This window comes from Sardina pilchardus, chromosome 9 (genome assembly GCF_963854185.1).
Source record: "Sardina pilchardus chromosome 9, fSarPil1.1, whole genome shotgun sequence".
In the NCBI taxonomy this organism is placed as follows: domain Eukaryota; kingdom Metazoa; phylum Chordata; class Actinopteri; order Clupeiformes; family Clupeidae; genus Sardina; species Sardina pilchardus.
This window is the reverse complement of record NC_085002.1, coordinates 24774478-24791037: the sequence shown is the minus strand read 5'-3', so window position 1 is coordinate 24791037 and position 16560 is coordinate 24774478. Positions and strand designations below refer to the sequence as shown.

The 16560-nt window shown below is 42.2% G+C and overlaps 1 protein-coding gene across 2 annotated transcripts in view; it reads left to right on the top strand.

The window, feature by feature from the left end:
- The window catches only part of mmel1 (membrane metallo-endopeptidase-like 1), a 14412-nt gene extending 1985 nt beyond the window's left edge, over positions 1 to 12427 (top strand). The window contains exons 3-24 of one of the 2 annotated variants that reach the window (XM_062544372.1): positions 251 to 292; positions 748 to 807; positions 1149 to 1310; positions 1444 to 1524; positions 2710 to 2805; positions 3433 to 3548; positions 3724 to 3789; positions 3956 to 4090; positions 4391 to 4480; positions 4840 to 4976; positions 5199 to 5292; positions 5755 to 5883; positions 6570 to 6668; positions 7009 to 7092; positions 7215 to 7315; positions 7749 to 7807; positions 8768 to 8887; positions 9234 to 9367; positions 9515 to 9580; positions 9713 to 9808; positions 10265 to 10341; positions 10462 to 12427. In XM_062544372.1, coding sequence (XP_062400356.1) covers positions 251 to 292; positions 748 to 807; positions 1149 to 1310; positions 1444 to 1524; positions 2710 to 2805; positions 3433 to 3548; positions 3724 to 3789; positions 3956 to 4090; positions 4391 to 4480; positions 4840 to 4976; positions 5199 to 5292; positions 5755 to 5883; positions 6570 to 6668; positions 7009 to 7092; positions 7215 to 7315; positions 7749 to 7807; positions 8768 to 8887; positions 9234 to 9367; positions 9515 to 9580; positions 9713 to 9808; positions 10265 to 10341; positions 10462 to 10561 — 2144 coding nt within the window. In that variant the 3' untranslated portion in view covers positions 10562 to 12427. Of the gene's footprint in view, positions 1 to 250; positions 293 to 747; positions 808 to 1148; positions 1311 to 1443; positions 1525 to 2709; positions 2806 to 3429; positions 3549 to 3723; positions 3790 to 3955; positions 4091 to 4390; positions 4481 to 4839; positions 4977 to 5198; positions 5293 to 5754; positions 5884 to 6569; positions 6669 to 7008; positions 7093 to 7214; positions 7316 to 7748; positions 7808 to 8767; positions 8888 to 9233; positions 9368 to 9514; positions 9581 to 9712; positions 9809 to 10264; positions 10342 to 10461 lie in introns of both variants that reach the window. The other variant, XM_062544371.1, reaches the window with a different exon arrangement.
- Positions 12428 to 16560: the final 4133 nt, after the last annotated feature.

Below are 16560 nucleotides of genomic sequence, written 5' to 3'. Positions count from 1 at the left end.
ATCTGCAATGTGAATCTGGATAATAGGCTAGTGATGTTTTTTTTACGTTGAGACAGCAATCAACAATGTTATTGGCCTTACCTCGGTGGAAAAGAGGAACACGAAATTAGTACCAGTTAAATTATAGGATAACGGTGACCGCAACACAGAAGAGTGATAATGGTGCAAGTGACAAGTCACAGGTGCTCATTTCTCATCACCATGGAGAAACATCTATGATCTGACATCTGCCATGAATTTTCTGTTACAGAAAGGTCAGACCGAACTGTATCCAAGGGCAAGGTCACTGAAGGTATGCATTGCACTTGACCTAGTCCAAACGACTAGCCTGTGGGCTAGAAACTAATGCTTCTTGAGATAATTTCAGCCTCATTTCACACTTGCGCCACGTCTGGCACAGAGCGCACCATAGATTACCACACATAATGGTTTCATAGTCTTGCGTTTCTCTGTGCCCTTATTAAAAATACCAATTACCTCAGTTCAGTAATGGTAATCATGTACTGTAAGGATGAACAGTTTACTGTCTCCAGTACACTGACAGACCAGTTGAAATTCAGAAATGTGTTATCACTAATCAAAAACTAGAACCAGACAACACACAGCATTAATGCTATACTGGCTCTGTTTTAAAACATTACTCCTCTTCTTTTCCAGAGGAACTCTTGATTTGTCAGCACTTTGAATTATGCCTATCCAGAAATCTTCCGCTAATACTGTTACAATACATTTCTTGTTCATTTTCAGGGCTAATGTACCGTTCCAGTGTCAACAGCATATGCACCACTTCAGACTGTGTCACAGCAGGTAATGAACAGTGTAGTGTCGAAGGAGACAAGTAGAGCTGAGTAGCACTAATGGAAAACTAGGCTGTTTTTTTTTTCTTCACCCAAAGGCTTATACGACTTACATGCTTTCTCCAAACAGTCTCAGCTCAGCTCTTTTTCTTGGAACTAGCTGCTATTCTTAAACACTTGGGATTATAGCGATAGCGGCCCCAGCATTTGCCTCATATTAGAGTTCACCGCTCTCATTTTGCTTTGACCTTTGACTTTGGATGCACTGAGTACTTTCCTCTCTTTTTAACGTCTATCTATCTGAATTCCTCTTCCTATCTTTTTTTTTTTGGTGGGGTGGGGGGACACCAGCGGCCAGGCTGCTCCAGAACATGGATTCGCAGACGGAGCCTTGTCAGAACTTCTACCAGTACGCCTGCGGGGGTTGGCAGGAGAGGCACGTGATCCCCGAGACCAGCTCCCACCACAGCGTCTTCGACATCCTTCGCGGGGACCTGGAGATCGTGCTCAAGGGTCAGCCTCTCACTCCCTAAACTCCCAGATGAGGTCGTAATGGCCTCGAGTGTCTCGCGGTGTCGTCTTGGGTTTCTGGTGGTGGGGGGGTGATGTAATGTTTTCTCTGGCTCTGACGTGTGCCACTTGACAGGAGTGCTGGAGACGCAGCAGGAACAAGACCGGGAGGCTTTCAGGAAAGTCAAGCTGCTTTACAGCTCATGCATGAATGAGAGTGAGTGACAGAGAGTAAGACACACACACACACACACACACACACACACATTCTCTCTCACACATGCTGGCTCACACACACACACACACACACACACACACACACACACACACACACACACACACACACACACACACACACACGCACACACACACACACACACACACACACACACACACACACACACACACACACACACACACACACACACACACACACACACACACACACAGTCGCATGCTCACATGCACTCATACATTTTCTTTTCAACTAGTGTTTGTTATGAGAACAACACATGCTCAAAGGCAATGTAATTTGTATGTTCCAGTAGTGGGAACAGAGGATGCTATCAAAAACAAACACTTTCTCCTAAAGATAAGACAGTTAGTTGAGTTCCAACCCGGGGTACAAATTGACCAATAATGGAATTCAATGGAATTCAAGTCATATTGCATCATGTGTTGATTTACGTTAGAAACAGGGTGGGAACATGTAACTGGACTCCTAATCTCCACTGGGGTTATTGCATGTTTTCAGTGTCATGAGGACCATAGACAAATAAAATCCAAAAGAAAGAACTACAAAACAAATACAATTAAAAGGGTCATAACAACCTGTCCTTATGTTGGTTGTTCACTTAAAAGAAAATCATCCATATTTTGTGAACCATTCTCTCTCTCTCACTCTCTCTCTTGTTCTCTCTCTCTCTCTCTCTCATACACACACAGACACACACACCCACACACACACACACACACACACACACACACACACTCACACACACACACACACATACACACTCACACATACACATTATCTCTCTCTCACTCCCTCTTGTTCTCTCTCTCTCTCATACACACACACACACACACACACACACACACACACACACACACACACACTCACACACATACACACTCATACACATTCTCTCTCTCATACACACACAGACACACACACACATACACACACTCACATACACATACACTGCAGTAACAAACGCAGCAAGACAGAGCCTGAAGACTTGTCATTTATGTGCATTGAACTACTAGAGGCTTTGTAGAAAACGTATTGTCTTAGTCTAGTGACAAGTCACAATCACAATATCATTATTAACTCTCAGAAAGATACAGTATGTGGCAGGAGGAGCACGACTCCCTCTCATGACTCTGGCCCCCCCTGCAGGTCTGATTGAGCAACGCGACTCCCAGCCGTTGCTGAAGCTCATCGAGAGCGTTGGAGACTGGCCAGTGGCCTCAGACGACTGGAACAGCACAGCAGGTACCAAGAGATACCGGCCCTTCTTAATGCCCCATAATGGCTGCCTGTAGCGTCTCTGGCTCCTCTCAATGGGGCAGAGACACAATCAGACAAATACTGTTGTCAGGAGGAATTGGATAAGCAGCCAATTGATGGGATGTTCTAAAGGCAACAGGGGCCCCTGGCAGGAGCGATTCCTATTGGGCCTCTGTGCAGACCTGTTTGGTGATTGGTCAGAAGCCAGCAGATAAGGAGCCAGGAAGAGGGGCTTGTGTCCCCGGCTGGAATGAATTCTTATGACATCCTCTTGTCATCTTTCTGACTGTCCTCCGTTTAATCACGCTGAGGCCATCAAGCACCCTCAGATCCAATTCTCTACACAGACATTCAGAAGCTGTGTGGGTGGCCTATGTATTGATATGGCAACTACAATCATTAAAGCTAATGTTGTTGTCCCTCCCATACGTTATGTCACACAATATGGCTGTATTGATAATATAAAGGTTAAAATCCTACAGTGACAGTGAGTGTGTATGAACAGGTAACTTGAACGAGTATACTAAAACAATAACTATAGCATTCATTCATTGTACCTAAGAATTTCTTAACTTACAGAGTATTGCCCATGTTTTTGATATTTGACAGAAGATTCCTGGAGCCTGGAAGACACTCTCGCTACCCTTATAACCCGGTTTCACAAAAAGGCTCTGTTCGACATGTTTGTGTGGACAGATGATCAAGACTCCAGTCGTCACATCTTACACGTACGGGCAAAAAGATTCCCATAGCTTACTGTGTGGTTAGCCATTTAGGTATTTCTGAGAATGTACAGATACTTTTTTCAGGGTGATATTGTCTATAGCTATGAATTGTATAGCTTTTGAGAAAAATACATGTATTAATTTAATATTCCCACAAATATTTAATAAATTCTCAAAGATCGATCAACCTGGATTGGGGATGCCATCCAGAGAATATTACTTCAATGATGGAAACTACAAAAGGGTATGTTTTATTATTGTTGTTGTTGTTGTTGTTGTTGTTGTTGTTGTTGTTATGATCATTATTATTATTATTGTTGTTGTTGTTGTTGTTGTTGTTGTTGTTGTCGTCAGTACACTTGTGTCACTTTATAAAAGCAACATCATTAATCATACATTTGACATGGCAGGTGAGAGAGGCCTATCAGCAGTTCATGGTTACCATGGCGAGTATTGCCCGTGAGGACAGGAACCTGACCCAGGACGACGAGCATGTGTGGGAGGAGATGATGCAGGTCATGGAGCTGGAGAGAGACATCGCCAATGTGAGTGACCCGTTTATGACACGATACACATCTGATATTTCCTCACTTAGTTAGTAGACCCATTTATTTCAAGTGACTCGATGAACAGGTGTAGTCTTGTATTTCTACTCCCATGGTATTTAACTCCATGACCTTTAGTGTTGAAAGCACTTTAGTCTATCAGCAGAGCACCAGAGCAAGAATGCCTGTTACAGCAACAAGTTGGAGATTCTAGTGTATGGTACAGGTGACAGGTGAGGTGGTGGTGAAATGGACAAAGAGAGATTGCTTAACAGCACGGCTCCTTCAATCTCCCTACAGGCCACTACCCCACCTGAGGAACGTCAGGACATCACAGTATTATACAACAAGATGACCCTCACTGAGCTGCAGGAGAACTTCAGCCTCAATGTGAGTTCAGACTGGCATCACATGGGAATCCAAATCCCAGTCTGCACGTGTAATCCTAAAAAAGAAAGCTTTTCCAGGTTCCCGATTTCCACCTATAGCTGGCAAATTGCAATACTGTATGTATGTTCCTAAAAAAGGAAAGAGCTGTGAAATATTCTCTGAAAAAAAACATCCATTGTTTACAGAAAATCTGTATAAAAGACCCTTTCCTCTGTTTTTAAAACCCCTCTGTCCCTTTGTTTGATTTGTGTTTCAGAAACATATCCGTTACAATGCAATGACACAATTGTAAAAATAGAAGTTCAGTTCACAGTTCACAGTTCACAGATGTTTGTTGATGTTGTTGTATGGCTCTCCAGGGCTTCAACTGGACACGCTTTATTCAAGGGGTCATGTCCAGTGTGTCCATAACAGTGCACCAGGAAGAGGAGGTGGTGGTCTACGGAGTCCCCTACTTGGAGAGGCTGACCGATGTCCTCTCTAAACATGACCGCAGGTCAGACTTTTATAATGACTTTTATACAGACTTTTATAACATTGTTTATAACATTTGTGGAAACACATTGGTGAAAATGCTTTGCTATAATGGAACAGCTATTAAATTGTGTGTGTGTGTGTGTGTGTGTGTGTGTGTGTGTGTGTGTGTGTGTGTGTGTGTGTGTGTGTGTGTGTGTGTGTGTGTGTGATTGTGTGTGTGTGTGTGCATTCTCTCCTGCAGGACTCTGCAGAATTTTCTCACCTGGCACTTAGTTATTGAGAGAGTTGGTGGTCTGAGCCGACGCTTCAAAGACGCTCGAGCACATTACAGAAAGGTCAGACCCCAGAGAACAGAGACAGACAGACACACACACACACACACACACACACACACACACACACACACACACACACACACGCACACAGAGGTCAAAGACAGTAAAATGGACATTTAAAGTGGATGCTACAGCAAACACAGCTTGAGTCTTTATATGCTGTTGGCTCAGATGTTTACAGTAGTTTTGTTCTGTTTAGCTTGTTGAGCCTCTGTTCGTTTTCGTTTTGAGACATTTAAATGATAAAAACTGCTAATGCATTCATGTATCGTTTTAGCGCCTTAACGGAATTATTTTGTGTGACACCTTGTTTGGAAACAATATACTGATTGTCAAGGGGGAAAAATCACACATACATGTGTGTGTGTGCGTGCGTGCGTGCGTGCATGTGTGTGTGTGTGTGTGTGTTTGTATGTGTGTGTGTGTGTGTTTGTTTGCATTTCTACACTGTGTATACTCCAGGTGTTGTTTGGCACCACGGTGGAAGAGGCTCGCTGGCGCGACTGCGTGCGGTACGTCCAAGGAAGCATGGTGAACGCCGTGGGTGCCCTCTACGTACGGGAGGCCTTCGACGGAGACAGCAAGCGCATGGTGAGCCCCTCGTTGTTTAGGTCAAGTAGGCGCATGCACATCCCACCCCACTGGGGCCAGGCGCAGGACACATCCATTGTAACAGTGATAAAGAAAGTAGACGTCTGCACACTGGAGACTCCAAACCGACAAGGGCCGGGTTTCCCAGAATTGTTAAGAAGCTCTTAAGTGCTAAGAACTTCTTAGGAGCGTTGTAAGAATATTCTTGGAACGCTCCTAAGAAGTTCTTAGCACTTAAGAGCTTCTTAACGATTCTGGGAAACCCGGTCAAAGTTTATTTAAAAACACGCAACGTTTCGACCCACCAGGGTCCCCTTCAGGCATCACCGAGTCCCTCATTGTTGCCACTTCCTGCGTCCTCGAGCCAAAACAGGAAGCTCGGTCAGCTCGTGCCGTCACTGTCCCACCTTACCACTGTTTAGACTGACCGGGACACAGCCCATTCTCGTGGCTGTTTAGTCTACACATCTACACAAGGATGTATGGCTTGATGCTTGACAGCTTATGTTTTGGATTTCAAGAGTTCTGTGAGTTGTGAGAGGTTATGAGTGATGGTCTTTTAGCCGTGACCGTGACGCAGGAGGCCCTTTCGCGGGCTGTGCGCTGTACGCTGTTGACGTCTGCCCGCACGTGTCCTGTACATGTGTGCCACGTCTGTGCGTCAAGGTTTACATTGTTTCTCGCAGGTCAGCGACCTCATCCGAATGATGCAGGCTGCATATATGGACACGCTGGAGGAGTTGAACTGGATGGATGCTGCATCAAAGGAAAAGGCTCGAGAGAAGGTGTTTAGAAGGGTTTTTTTTGTCATTATTCTGCATATGCAGACAAACTTTCCCACTTTTCGGTTTTGATTGACAGTGAATTGAAATTACATATTGCCAAAGAAAAGTTCTGTAACCATTTAGAAATAATCTTCCAAAACCACTCAAAATTACACCAAAGTTATATTATGTGAATTCATTGTGCTGTCAAACACATTTGCACATGACAGGTAATGATGACATGGGACCAGATGTTTGTTGTGACCCTGAAGAGAAGTTTAAGGTTGTCTACTGAGGTAGTTGTAAGACTATGCTGTGTGGGAACAACAAAAAGAGATGATTGATCTATTTTGCATTCAAGGTGTTGGCAATCAAGGAACAGATTGGCTACCCTGACCACATCCTGGAAAAAAACAACCAGAAATTGGATGAGGAGTATGCCCATGTAAGTGATAAGTCAGTATTTCATTCCACCCGTGGAGGTTCCAGTACTGACGGACAGAAAACAGATATATTGGATTCCTCAGAGGAATTCCGGTGTTGACTCAAGTTTCTGTTTCAACATAGCTGAACTTCAGTGAAAACTACTTTGAGAACATTCTGCAGAACCTGCAAGCCGGGTCCAAGAAGAGTTTAAAGAAGCTCAGGGAGCCAGTGGACCCACACATGTAACTTCATGCGGACAAACACACACACACACACACACACATACATGTGCACACAAACACACACACACACACAGACACACACGTGCACACACATTGACTTTACGTTCAATGTCATTTCATACCTATTGCATGCACCCCTGCCACCCTCCCCCCATACACACACACACACACACACACACACACCTACACACACACACACACACACACACACACACACACACACCTACACACACACACACACACACACACACACACACACACACACACACACACACACACACACACACACACCTACACACACACACACACACACACACACACACACACACACACACACACACACACACACACACACACACACACTCAAACACGAATGCATGCACATACGCAGTGCACCATTCTGTTGGCCTTACTTGGTTCTGTGTTTTTTCAGGTGGATCATTGGCGCGGCTGAAGTGAATGCTTTCTACTCTCCAAACAGAAACCAAATAGGTGAGGAGTCCCCACCGGCTTCTCATATGATCACACTGAGGTTTGAGTACAGCTGCAAAGCACTATTATATTATAACAATGTTATGGGGGATTTTTTTAATTAGATATTCATCAAACAAATAAATAGGTGTGTTAAGGAAAGCTTTGTGTTGGAATAATCAAATAATCACCTACCCACCATCATAATGCTTGTGCCTATTTATAAATGGGAGGATACATGAAAAGTTAGTAAAGCACAAAGTACCCCAATTACTGCTGTTCCCCTTCCATACCACTTATGGGGTCCCTGTGTCCTCAACTAAAGAGCCTCCACTGAGAATAATGACAGCCCTAAGATGCCGCTCTTTGTTGTCAGAATAAAAACTAGTTTCAGGCTCCAGTGCTCACGGAGCTGTACGAACTAAGAGCAGCCCCCGACTCCGTTGCCAAACGCGACACATTACCGGCCCGTCACTTAACGCGCGCGATTGCAGGAGCGTAAGGCGATTATGCAGATTGGGCGCCACAGTCATGGCGTAATTAGGCTGAGATTGCGGGTCTTAATGTTCTCGGACGTCCTCACGGTTCCTGAGGCGTGATGCGGTGCTGATATGCTATAGGTTTTTATTCGAGTGCTTTGCTGCTTGCATTAAGAGATTTGAAAAGAGCTTACTTGGCAGACATAAGCGCCTGAACAGAATAGAGCAAATCCAAATCTTGTTTGAAGATATAAAATAGCTATTATATATGTGTGGTCGGGCTTATTACAAGAGAATAAATGAAATGGTGTTTTTTTTCCCATTGGAGTCTGGAATGTTCCTCAAAGTTTTCTTTTACTTTGCACTTTGTTTTTCTGTGTTTCACAGTTGTTGTGCTTTCCTGTGAGACCGCCCTGTCATCTGTCTGTTTATGTGATTAAATGGGCTTGCCTTGCTGTTGATCTGTCTATGTTTATTTGTCTGTCTTGGTCTTGACCCATAGTTTTTCCTGCTGGAATTCTGCAGCCCCCGTTCTTCAGCAAAAGTCAGCTCCAGGCTCTCAACTTCGGTGGAATTGGAATGGTGATCGGGCACGAAATTATTCATGGCTTTGATGACCATGGTGAGATGATCTCGTCTCGTTATGTGGACTCCAATCATTCATTCTCAATTGGCTAACAACATCTTTGCCAGTTTGCCTTAAATTATTTAGCAGTATGTGAAATACCATGTCACCATTTTGCCTATAGCACAGTTTTACGTAATTTCAGTCAAATGTCATATTTACTTCAGTCACCTCACAGGGTAAAATAATGTCCACACTCCAATGCAGATAATGGCTGTTTGTAATATGAAAAACCATCAGGTATCAAAAACTAGTCATTCCAGCCTGAGAGTAAGAGTAATAGTCGATAAGACCAAGCTTGTTCAGTGACATGTGCCTTAAGTCCGATTTCTGATTTCAATAGGTCGTAACTTTGACAAGGATGGGAACATGTACAATTGGTGGAGTAACTACTCCGCAGAGCACTTTAAGGAGCAGTCTCAGTGCATGGTGCACCAGTACGGAAACTTCAACTGGAAGTTGGCCGGAGGACAAAACGTAAGAGAATCTCTATGGGACAGAAAACTCTATGGTCGTTAAATTATGAACCTTCTTGGATGACCAGCTTGACCACCTTTTGAGGCTGTGTTGAGCTGTGCAGAGGAGAGAGCACTAATAGACCTCTTATTGTTCCTGTCCCATTAGGTTAGTGGCATAAGTACCCTTGGGGAGAATATTGCTGACAATGGAGGAATTCGTCAAGCGTATAAGGTAGAGTAGTTAAATGTTCTTCATTTATATACATAAGAGGGTTTTTTTTATAGAAGGCCTAAAAAAACCCTCTCATGTATATGTTTGTGTGTGTGTGTGTGTGTGTGTGTGTGTGTGTGTGTGTGCAACTAGGCGTACCTTAAATGGGTTGAGAAAGAAGGAGAGGAGCCTCGACTGCCTGGTCTTGACCTGGACCACAAACAGCTCTTCTTCCTCAACTTTGCTCAGGTGAGCGAGCACTCCAGCGAAATCCGATTCCCCACCACCCCTCACACAGAAAACGGTGCTAGTGCCTAATGACATTTTCTTTGCAGAACACAAGTAGCCTTATACTGTAGGTCATTTGTGCACTCTATGCAAAATGGCCTAAGAACTAAGTATGCAATTACTGCTGAATTAAGAGCCTCCAATAAGTTGTATGGTAGGAGCAGGCTTCACTCAGTCACTGGAGCACACTGAGGAAGGCGCTAAGCCGAAACGCATCTGTGCAATAAAGCACGTTTATAGGCAAAGTGCGGCCTTTTTATCTTTTCTGCTGAATTAAGCCTCACGTCACTGGATCTCGAATGGCAGAGAGCATCACTTCTCTCAACTCTCTACTCTCTACATCAGCTTGGTGTTTGCAAATGGGAGCTCCTACAATTTAACACGTTACGGTTTGGCTGTTTTTATTTTTTTTGTTAGGTGTGGTGCGGTGCCTATAGGCCTGAATTTGCCAGCCAGTCGATCAAGACAGATTCTCACAGCCCTCTGGAGTACAGGTAAGCCAGCCTCCTCTATGTGCCTATGTCTATCAGTCCATCTTTCTTCTTTTCTGTCTTTCTTTCTTTCCCTCCTTCGTCTCAGCATGCCTACTCATCCTCCTGCTCTCTCCATTCCAGGGTTCTGGGGTCCCTGCAGAATTTCGAGGCCTTCTCCGAGGCATTCCAGTGCAAAAGAGGTGCACCCATGAACCCGGAAGTGAAATGCAGAGTGTGGTAGCCAGTGACTGGTTTCCTTCTCTTCCTCATCTTCCTCCTCCGCGGATGGATCGACTTTGTGATTCGGGCAGCAGCTACTGTAGGTGCCTAAATGTCATTTTGAGTCACAACCATACAATAGTGGCACACTGCCTTATATTTCACCTGATCCCCTGACTTGGTGAATATAGATACCTACCTTGATATGTGTAGTGTACACAAGATCGTATACACGTGTGATGTGTGAGAGCTCTAAGACTGTAGCTTTCACTCCACAATGAAATATGAGGGGGCATGGGGAAAGAAACTTGCTTTTTGCGTGTGTACAGCTACTTAAAATGTAGCTAATAGTCTATTGTTGGATCTGTTTTTTCCTGTACTTGTTGCTAAGTGACTGTTACGTCGTATATATATATATATATATACATATATATACGCTCTAAAAATATGTTTGGAACGACCATTTGGAATGATGACGTGGTCAAAATGTCAGGACCTGTGCTTGTCTTTCATCATATAGAGCAAACTATGAACGTGTTTGACGGCATCATGTGCCATGATTTGAGGTTTGGATCATTTAGCTTTTTAAAATTGAGATCCACAATATATATATAAACATATATATTCTTTGAGATTATCTTCAGCCTTTTACAATGTATTGCTTTGGGTCAAACTATGTGTTTGTTTTTTTAACTGACTGGATACATTCAAATAAAGGGCAGGTTTTTACAGTGTGCAATTTGCATGACTGAAAGTCACAAACCGACACACCGATTAACAATCAGACAGCTTTGATTGTGATCAGGATGGATTTACTGTATTTGTAACAGGGCTGACACAATCCCTACAAGCTACAGCAATTTAGCTAAAGACTCTATGACTGTTAACTTCACACTCACAGCTTTACCTGTTCATGCTCAGCATTCACTGATTGTTACTGTTAATTATTTAATGAAACTGCCTCAGTATGTGAAAAAAGTGTATCTATATATTTACAATGGAGGCATTTGAATGTAACTTTATTGAAAGTTGGGTGACTGCAGCATTCACTACGTCCCTTTTTCAAATGAAGCAGTTGTTTATCATCTCTGATGTTGGCTTAATCTGAGACATTTCCTTCATACCTGTGCCTCAGAAGCTTAGTGTTGAGAGTGCCTGTGGTCTCCTGTGAGTCAGTCAGTCAGGCAGAGGGAGACAGAAGGGAGGCCTTATGTCATGCCAAGGAATGTTCTGTTGTGCCGCTATCAACCCACTTTTGAAATAAGGGAGGCATTGTTAATTCTGGAAGGAAAGGCGTTCTGTTCTCCTTCGAGGCCCGACTGAGGCCTGAGTGACCCTTGTAGTATTCTGCCCCTCTGTCTGCCCCATTCTAAGGTGTGTTTGCTCTCCTTCATCGCCCCAGAGGTCAAACCTCATTATAGCACCACAGAGATGGCCCCTGACAGGCATTCCTGCTGTTCTTGGCTTGGTAAGGGACTCAAACATTTTTTGGGGGGAAAATATTTTTTACAGATATGGTTGGATTGAATTAGCAGCCTACTTCTTATATCTTCTGAGACAACGTTTGTCTGTGTTCGGTCCTGTTGTGGGTGCGGATGCAATTTTTTTTTTGCACAAGATCTCAAGTCATATTTCTTCTTGTGAGAAATGTGTGTCAGTGATTTGTGATGGCTGTTGGTTTTGAGGCCAATATGTCAATAGAACATCCCCTGACTTCACATGGATAACATCATTTTGAGGGAACCTTGGAATGATGTTGGGAGAATAGGCATAACTGAGGCTGAGACAGGGAAAGGAGTCTTGAAGAGATCATATTGGGTGACAGTGGCTTGGCTGGAAAAAGAACGTTTGTCCCTTTTTTATCTCCCAGATTGATAATCTGCACAGGGACAGGGTGGTGGTGCTTAGGGCGGGGGGTGGGGGGGATGGGGGGTGGTTAGTGAATGTGAGTAGCCAACAGGTGTCCTGGCTGGAGGACAGAGACTCGGGGGAAATAGCCTTCTCATTAGGGCTCCAGTCATGGCCACCGCTGTTAGTTCCCTGCTTGATGAACAAGTAATGACAGCGGCACTAAAGACTTGAGAGGTAGAATAAAAGAGAGAAAGAGAGAGAGAGAGAAGAGCTTTGACAGAAAGATCAAATAGGATTTAGATGAGTGCACACGAGACAGGGGTTTTTAGAAGAGTAGAAATAGCGAGCTGTACAGTACTTCTGAGAACTTGTGCGATGCAGCCAATAAAGAAACAAATGATGCCTTGGGCCATTCATTCTGACTGTTATCTCTGGTCACAGAGACATGAATTCAAATGTGCATGTCTGTCTTTTGAGCTTTATTCCTACCTACTCTCAGCCTGTCAACGGTCATTAAGTACTGTTACATACAGTACATAGAGAAGTGACTGCACTATGACTGATCTTATGTACTAGAATTTAGCTTTTCCAATCATTTCATTACGGTGTACCCGGAATGACTAAATGCGAGCTATCATGAGCAAGGGCTGACATTACTTGGAATTGAGACGTTGGATTAACGTTGTCATGAGTATGTAAAGAAAAATGTTGGAAACAGTTGACAGTTGAGTGTGCCGACCTATAGTAGCAAAACATCATATTTTTTTGTGTGAGTATAAAATAAAGAGAGAAGAAAACTGCAGCATTTCAAAGAATGTTAAGGGACAGATGTCTAATTTATGTGTACAGTACAAATACAGATACAAAAGTTGTTTATTATAAAAGATAATCATTCATGCACTATTTCATACAGTATATTAACATACACCACTGCATATCGTCATATTTTCACACTTGCCTGATCTGTATTGATTCAATCTTGTTCAAAGAGACATTTATAGGGTTTTTGTTTTGTTTTGATTTGTTTATCTGCTATAGTATAAATATTCAGTATCTTTCTGATGCATCTAGTAGCAAAATAATAAAACAAACATTCAATTAGAGATTAAAAGATAGGGGAGAAATTTCTATTGAATATACCTTTTCTTTTCAAATCCATGTCATTTTTTTTGCCATTGGTTTCTAGAGATGTACAGTAGATATCTCCTATCTACCCACACAGACCTTTTCTCTATAGGAAGGTGTACAGAGTCACAGTAGATGAGACAGGCCTGAAATGGGTGGCCTTGTTACAAACATCGAAAACACTGATGGTATGACTCAAAAATCTCGGATCTGGATTCTCCATATTCATTTTAACCCATCAGTCTTGTTTATGTTCACATTCAGTAAAACAAAGAAACAAGTTCTAGGCTGTTTCTAGCGATGATTTGATCTGTAAGACATAAGATATATTTCTCTTATTGCTAACTTTCAACAGTGTGTGTTCCCTGAGTGCATTTTCAGACCATGCTGCTATTCCTTGCCTATCTGACTGTTCTTTGTGCTTGAGATTTCTCTTAATGATGCCAAGATATTATCAATTAAATGAATATTTTCATTATATATCTATTTTGATGTGATTGATATTATGTAAAGATATAAATATACAGTCCTGGTTTCTGTAAAGGCCAGTAAGCAATTATATGTTGAACATTTCTACAAAATATGTGTGAAAAAAAACACTATAACTAAACTGTTGAGTATATTGTGATTTCAGGTATATCATGTGTATAACTCTTTAAATGTTTGTTGAAATATACCTGAATAAAGCAACGCTATCGCAAATTGATTGTTTTGTGAGTGATTACTGGAATGTTAATTTCATTGACAGTGTCATCCAAATTTGACCATATATTTTGCTGTTGGACATTGTTCTGATGGACTTCATTTAAATTTGTTTAACAAAAGCTTTTGGGGCATCAGTACATCCTCGCACCTCTGGATGGGCTACCCAAAAAAATACAGTATAAACACATTTTGAAATTGATGCCAGCAACACGTCTCAAAAAAAGTTGGGACAGGGGCAACAAATTGGAATTGGAAGTAATGAAAAAGACAACAAAAGGAGGAACATTTCACAACTAATTAGCTTAACTGGCACCATGATTGGATATAAAAAAAACATCCTATAGAGTCTCAGAAATAAAGATGTGAAGGTATTCATCACTATGTGTAAACCTGTGTGGGCAAATGATGAAACAATGTAAGAATAAAACGAATCATTTGGAGATTTCATCATCTCAACAGTACTTAACATCATTATATTCACAAAATCCAGAGAAAACTTTGAAGGCAAGAGACAGGGCTGAAAAACAATTTTGGATGGCTGTGGTCCTCAGGTGGCATTGCATTAAAACCAAACCTGTTACTGTAAAGGAAATCATTATAAGGGCTCAGGAAAACTTCTGATAACCAATATCTACGAACATGGTTTGATGCTCCTTTCATGCGACTCAATGTGACTGTACTCTACAAAGAAGAAGTTGTATGACATGACATGATACAGAAATTACCTAGTCTTATCTGGGCCTAAGCTCATTAAGATGAACTGAGGAAAAGTGGAAAACGGTCCACAATCAAAATCTCTGTATCCTCTGGGCTAAAGAGGAGAGGGACTATCCAACTTGTTCAAATGCTCAGTACAAAACCCAGCATCTATAATGGTATGAAGGTGCATTAGTGTGCATGGATGTATTGCACATCTGGCAAGACACACTCGATTCTGAATGACGTACACAAGTTTTGAGCAACATTCACTGCCTTCTAGATGACCTTTTTTATTATTATTTTTCAGGCAAGACCTTGAATATTTCAGAAAAATAATGCCAAAAATTAATTCTGCACATATTTGAGCATGTCTCCATAGAAGTCCTGGTGCTAAAATGGTGTGTCAGCAGTCCTGTCACATTGGGTGTGGTAAAAAATTAAGTATTAATCTGCAATTAGGCAGAAAGAAAGGCACCGGCAAGCCGACTACGGCATAGTGCTAAGCTTTATTTACGACGCCAGAGGTTACAAACACACAAGCATCCTAGCAAGTATGAGAGCAAGTCAGTCATTACCATTATTTATTGCCCCAAAACAGTAAACAGGATATTCTTGATGGATTACATGAAATGAAAATGAAAAAGCTGCCATGATAAAGAAAAAACATATTACTCCAGACCCCTAAGGGAGGTTGACCTCAGAGGTCATGGACAAGAGTCCTTGTACATTACATCCTTGTAATGACTGTGTAGCTAGTTAGACAACAAGCTGAATAGACATTTAACAGCTAAAGTGTAGTCGAATTAGTGGACATTTTCCCAACAGGTGCATCATGGAATGAAACACATGAATAAGAAGACCCAAGACTGTTGAGCAGCTGAAATCCTATATCAGGCAAGTATGCTGACATTTCATTGTTAAAACTCTAAATTCCTAAATATTTGCAGAATGTTGTTTAAATGAAGAGATAAAGCAACACGGGTAAACACGACCCTGTCACAACTTTTTATGAGACGTGTTGCTGGCATCAAATTGTCAAACTGGTCATTTTCAACATTTGACATGTTGTTTGTGGATTGTCACATCCTGTTATCATTTGCACTATACAACGTCCCAACCGGTCGTCTGTGGCGAAAACAAACAATTATGGTGTTTCCCACATGCCCCCTAAGCTTTCTCTGTATAGCCTTGACGAGGCAATTGGGTTTAATTCAGTACTTTTAATCGTTTACATCCTTAAAATTTTGACTTGACTTCAGTCAGCTGAAAATAGTACCTAGGCTGAAGAATCCCTGAGGTTTTTTTTGTTTGTTTTTGTCAGGTTTGTCACCAAACCATATACGTGGAATAACTATGAAGTAAGAAGACTCTGCCGTATCACGTATATCACCTCTGACACACTTCTCGTCCTCTCTTTCTCTGGTCTCCGAAGATTTTCAAAGGCTTCAGAAGCAAACACTAGACAAATTCACATAAGCGTGCTTTCATCACAAAAAAAAAGTGCCTATTACGCACAAGGCTGCTGTAGAGAGAGTTTGCAATCAAGCCCAGTCAAAAGAAAGCACACAAATAAATAAATAACATGAAATTGAAGACGCTGTGGAAGACTGGAGCTCCAACCTCAGATCTAAATCAGCCACC